The sequence below is a fragment of the Camellia sinensis genome, chromosome 9 (assembly GCF_055761805.1).
Source record: "Camellia sinensis isolate YWXY chromosome 9, ASM5576180v1, whole genome shotgun sequence".
NCBI lineage: Eukaryota > Viridiplantae > Streptophyta > Magnoliopsida > Ericales > Theaceae > Camellia > Camellia sinensis.
In genome coordinates, this window is record NC_138969.1 from 115,879,107 (window position 1) to 115,885,206 (window position 6,100).

Genomic DNA, 6,100 nt, shown 5'->3' on the forward strand with positions numbered 1-6,100 from the left:
CTTTTGTCGCCAAAAGCACAGATTTTAGTCGCCGAAAATATTTGCCGACCAAAAACTTTGGTCGCTGGATTTGTCGCAGATGCATTGTCGGCAAACGTAGTGGCGACTAAAAGAAATTTTAGTCGCTAAAAATCGACCAGAATTAGTGACTAATCTGTTAGTAGCCAAAACGGGCAGTAATTAGCGACAAAAAAAGGATTTAGTCGCTAAAAATCCAACATAATGCCGACTAATTTTTAGTAGGCAAAAGATAAGCTATTACCGACTAACGCTGTTTTAGTCGCCGATGAGTCCTATTAGCGACTAAGATATTAGTCGCCGAAAGTGTCATTTTTAGCTACTAAAGATTTTGTCGGGGAAAGCTTCTTCTAGTTTAGCTACTACAGGCTTTAGTAGCCAAAACTGTTTTCAATTTTTCGCTACAAAACAATTAGTCACCAAAACTATTTTCTATTCATTTTAGCTACTAAATATTTAGTCGGCAAAAGATATTTTTATTTTTTTCGGCTACCAATTTTTTTGTCACCAAAAATGTCATTTTTTATTTTTTTTCATTTTAATAATTTTTTTTCAAAACCTATATATATCCACCACAACCTATAATACAAACAAATCAATATATATATTTATCACCTATTCCGTAATGCATGTTTCACTTACAACCATCAAACCAAAAATAATACCTTACAATGTTAACTTATATATATAAACCAACTAACATATTCCAATTACAAATAATAACGTCATACATTCCAACTGTGTTACCAAAACAATGTCCTCTATACACAAAACATTGTTACTATACTATGCATTGTAATGACCATTTGACATGGTACAAATTACCATGGTAATATGTACCACGACAAAAGGTAATCTATACATACCACCAGAGCAATTAACACAAGTTCCAAAAATACTATGTACCCTGCCAAAAAATATATGTATGATTCATCTAATTTCCACACAAAAAGCCAGGGACGACAAAAAACTTTCCAACTTTGCAATGTGAATTATCTTCCGGACAAAAAAAATAGAAGATCCACATGTCAATGCCAAAAGCCACCTACACAACAAAAATGTCACCCATTAGTTCCATTGTAAACAAAAATTTTCACAAAATTTTCACCCATTAGTTCCATTAGTTCCATATATGCACAAAATTTAAACACATAATTAGGCAAATTCTCTGAATAAATTAATATACATGTGAGGATCGTCACACAGTTGTTATCAATTAGACTAAACTAACACAAAAGCATAAATTCATGATCAAAATCGAATACATTAAATTTATAAGGATCAAAATAATATAAGGGCCAAAACATATAGACCATCAATGTAATTTATCACTGTATATATTAACCATGTGTTGCATATAGCAGCTGAGAAGGCTGCAAACTGATGATACTCCCCAGAATTCGGAATTTTGGAGAAGTTTCACATCCATATGGTTCATTTGGATACTATTTGACGATTTTTGCAGGTAATATATAGTTGTATCAGGTACTCATAACTCTGCCCGTAGAACAGGCTATCTTGACATGACAAATGTTAACTTCTACCGAACAATACGAAGAATTTTGTTATTCAGACTATAGCCAACTATTTCCCAGCATGGACTTGGACGGAGTCAGTTCACATAAAAAACAAAAGTAAATTCCACATTTAGAAAAAAAGGTCATCATTTTTGTTTAAATTTTTTTTTTTTTTTATTTTGTTGGAATTCCATGTTGTCTTATGGAAATCAGATTATGCCATCAAGTGGTTACCTTATGAAATCAGATTATGCCATCAAGTGATTACAACCCGATGGAAATCAAATTATACCAAAGGGAACTAACTTCATATTTCATTGAAATCAAGTGGTTACCTTATGAACTTCAGATTACCGTCCATCTGCTGCAAAGTCTACTCACATTATGCCTTATAACCTATTCGAAGCACATAACAACAAAAATTTGCATAGCAACTTTAGAAACCAATTTTATGCCAATATGATCCATATTTTTCTACAACTTGCATTAGCTTATCAATAAAATTATGTTTACCGAATTGTAGGATGACCATCTGAACCCTGCAAGAGGGTTGTCAGTCGTGACACCACGTCGTTCAAATGATTGAGTTGTACTTGTTGTGCCTCCCGTGCTTTTTTTTCCTCTTCAATTTGTTTCGTCAGCTCCTCTCTTTCCCTCATAATTTCCTCCCTATCTCTTTGCCGCTCCTCTTTCTCCTTTAGCAACTCCTCGTGATCTCTTTGCCGCTCCTCTTTCTCCTTCAGCAACTCCTCGTGATCTCTTTCACGCTCCTCACGAAGAGCCTCCAATTCCGTTCTCATTGACTCCATATGTTTGTCACGTGCTCGTGCCACATATATTCTTCTCTATGTGCATGACATCAAGGTTATGTCGAAGCTTAAGTGTTTTCCAATAGGGAAGGTCAAACAAAATGCTTCTTTTCGTCCAGTTTGGAGTTGGCTTTTCAGTCCTTTGTCTTTTTTGGTTGGTTGGATGCTTTCCATACGGCTTGTACGTCCCCAAATTAATTTGCTCGAGTATTTGTTCTCCCGATAACTCCACGGGTTTGGACCGATTCTCAATTTCACCGTTGAATAGCCTACTTCTTCGCCAAATATGGTTCTCAGGTAAGTACCGCCGAGCACCCATATACCCTATCTTACTTCGCAAACTCTGAGATGAAGCATCCATGTTGCAATTAGGGCAGGCCAAGTAACCTTTTGTACTCCAACCAGACAAGGAACCATATGCGGGGAAGTCATTGATGGTCCACATGACTGCTGCATGCATTGTAAATATTTGGCCATTTAAGGCATCATATGTTTGCACACCATGCTCCCACAAAGTAGTTAACTCTTCTACTAATGGTTGCAAATAAATATCGATGTCTCTTCCAGGTGCGGATCGTCCTGGAATAAGCAATGACAGCATGACAAATGGATCTTTCATACACTTCCATGGGGGTAGATTGTAAGGCATTAAGATTACGGGCCACATGCTGTACGATGTACTCATATTTCCAAATGGATTGAAACCATCTGTGGCAAGCCCTAGTCTTACATTCCGAGGATCCGCAGAGAACGTAGGATGCAACCTATCAAAATCCTTCCATGCCTCACCATCAGCTGGATGTCGTAGTACTCCATCATCCACACGCTTATCTTTGTGCCATGTCATAAATGCGGCTGTTTTTTTCGACATGTACAATCTCTTCAACCTCGGTGTCAAAGGAAAGTACCTAAGTATTTTGTGTGGAATTTTTTTACCCGTCTTGTCGTTCAACTTGTATCTACACTCCGTACATGTAGGGCAATTCTCCAATGTGGCGTTGTCCTTCCAAAATAGAGTACAATCGTTTTTGCATGCATGAATGGCCTCATATCCCAAACCCAATTCACGTAAGAACTTTTTCACTTCATAAAGAGTCCATGGAACAGTTTCATCACAGTTTGGTAGAATGTCTTTGAAAACTTGCATAACCATGTCGAAAGATTTGTTGCTCCATTTATTGTACACCTTCAAATGAAGCATCTTAATTACGAAGGACAAGATGGAGAACTTTTCACAGTCTGGATATACTTTGCGTTGAGCATCATCGAAGAACTTCATGAACTTCAACAAATTGTGCCTCTCCGAACTAGTACGTTCTTCGTCGATATTATCATCCATGAGACCACTCATGTAAATCTCTTGTAACATGGTAGGAAGTTCATCCACATTTTCGTGATTGTCAGTCATTCGATTCTCATTGGTTTCGGTATCATCGTTTCGCATACTACGATGATCACGAAACATGGGAGCATGTTCCCCATGGTGCACCCAAGTTCGATAAGAAATTGTGATTCCTCTTCGAATCAAATGCAACCGTACAACGTGTCGACTAAATTTTGTGCCGTTCAAGCAATCAACACAAGGACAACGGATCTCATCCTGCGGCCCTAAATTCTTTGTAGCGAACTCAATAAATGACTGAACACCCTCTAAATACTCTTTACTTTTTAGCCGATCTTGTATCATCATCCAACTCTTATCCATTATTGGAACAGTACACATCAACCAAAGATGAACCTGGGAATGGACGGGAACTTGGAAAAATACTCTGTAATGGAAGAGAGCTTAAGTAAGTTTAAGGGTTCGATTAGCATTGCTTGTTGATGTTTACCGAAATAGTAATGACATATCGGGATGTTATGCCTATTTCTCAGCTGCATAGAGTTGGCTAATTTCAGTAGTAACTCGGCATGTATGCATACGCTAATGTGACATACATGAACAATTCTATGTCAAGTCATCTTACAGGGAGATATATAATTTATATGTAACAAACATTATACTGAATTCTATATATTTGTTCCAATCAGTAGCAAAATCATTTTAAAATTCAAGAAAAATATTAGACATTTACTACATGGTGTAAAACATAGATGGACACTTTACAATAATAATTTTACTCCATAATTTGACTGTATGATGAAAGAAATGAAGAATTTTTTTTCTCAAAGTAAAACCGAAAGTGGGGAAAAAGTATATCATAAATCATCAGTAAAGCTGGTAAAGCAGACAAAGTAGAGAACTGAAAAAGCATACACATATAAATGAGCTTTCAATAGACAGACATTAAAAGTAGATACATTTCAAAAACACCATACAATTCAAAGAACAACCTGTTTCTTAACCTAAATACATTTTTTTTTTTTTTTTAAAAAGTTTATATCATTGTAAGTTGAAATGTCAATGTTTTGGCATCGAAATGACAATTGGTGTTTTGAAATTTATGCTTATCCGTCAGCATAATTAACTATAGAAAAATCAAACATAAAATAAATATAGATAAATTTAAAATTGCAACTTTTCTTTAATTTATTGTTTTTATTTTTTATCACATGACATTGCAAATCAACACTATAAATCCAAGCAGGCACATTTATCAATTGGAAGGTATTATTGAGTGAGTCAGTCTAGTAACATCAATTGTTCTAGCACTGTTTTCAATAGTTAAGAAATAAATGATCTAATTTTGAACTAGTGTCATGGACCCAGTGATAATAAATGATCAAATTACACACAACAAATTTGTGTTTTTTGAAATTCATGTACATAGTGAGAATACAGATAATTAAGTGATTCAAACAAATGAAAATTGAAAATTTACTCAAAAAAAGCGGGAGATGAAACATTGGATTTAACTACAGAAATTACATGTAACAGAGAGTACGTATTTGTAGCATTGGAAATCAAACAGATAAGTTACTCCAAGTCTACAATCCCGAAAATGGAGAGAAGAATGTTTACTTGATCAACGAAGTCTGAGCCTGTTGCATACTCTGTTAGCATCCCAACAGCAAAACCAAACATTGCCCATCTGCTCAAAAAATAAATGAATAAATAAAAATACAGAAAGATGAAAAATCCCAGGTTAAGAAATTGACTTGCCTCGCAGAATATTGAATTGATTTGTGTATGGAAGCAAAAATTATATTTAGAAACAATTTGAGCGACTAATCTATACTCCAAATTAGATGAGTTTGTTCAAACCAATGTAGGACAAGAAAATCAGCAATAAAACTTCAATAGTTGTCAAACATGCTCTGTGTATAGCCATCCACAAGTAGCATTGGAATTCAAGAGTGATGGATTGTAATCAGTGTATACCCATACCGAAAAAACCTAATAAAGAGGATTGAAAATAGATAAGCCTCTTGAGTCCAAGATGTAAAAGAACCAACCTGGAAGGGGATACAAAAAAGCTACCCTCGCAGGTGATTTGATGAAACAAAGAAAACAAAAACAAAAAAAAAAAACAAAAAAATAAAAATAAAAATAAACCAGAAGCGGGGATGATACACAAAAACAAAAATACCACTGAAGTTTATTTTTTTTATTTTCTGAAACACAAAAACAAACCCAAAAACTACAATACTTTGAGAAACAGATGATTTGCAGAAAGGGATACAGAGAAGCGGGGATGATACAGAAGGGGGGGAGAAAAGAAGTAGCAAACTTAATACCTGTAATCAGAAGCGGGGATGATACAGAAGCGGGGATACAAAAAAGCTACCCTCACAACCTCTTTCTCCAACCTCACG

The 6,100-nt window shown here is 35.4% G+C and overlaps 1 protein-coding gene and 1 long non-coding RNA gene across 2 annotated transcripts; both read right to left on the reverse strand.

Moving 5' to 3' along the window:
* Positions 1–274: 274 nt before the first annotated feature.
* On the reverse strand, positions 275–2,356 carry LOC145798726 (uncharacterized). Its single transcript, XR_014340195.1, has 3 exons — positions 2,049–2,356; positions 1,871–1,931; positions 275–1,063 (listed from the first exon to the last, which is right to left on the reverse strand). It is a non-coding gene; the product is annotated as an uncharacterized LOC145798726 (long non-coding RNA).
* Positions 2,357–2,380: 24 nt separating this feature from the next.
* On the reverse strand, positions 2,381–4,049 carry LOC145799693 (uncharacterized). Its single transcript, XM_082889313.1, has 2 exons — positions 2,521–4,049; positions 2,381–2,411 (listed from the first exon to the last, which is right to left on the reverse strand). Exons 1-2 carry the CDS (start codon positions 4,047–4,049, stop codon positions 2,381–2,383), a joined length of 1,560 nt encoding a protein of 519 aa, XP_082745439.1.
* Between the last annotated feature and the right edge of the window lie 2,051 nt (positions 4,050–6,100).

What these genes read in the sequence shown, in the direction of transcription:
- LOC145799693 (XM_082889313.1), bottom strand. Translation starts at nt 4,049, where the DNA reads ATGGATAAGAGTTGGATGATGATACAAGATCGGCTAAAAAGTAAAGAG. An exon ending in AATTTGGGGACGTACAAGCC is followed by an intron (nt 2,412 to 2,520) that starts GTATGGAAAGCA and finishes AAAACACTTAAG; the next exon opens with CTTCGACATAACCTTGATGT.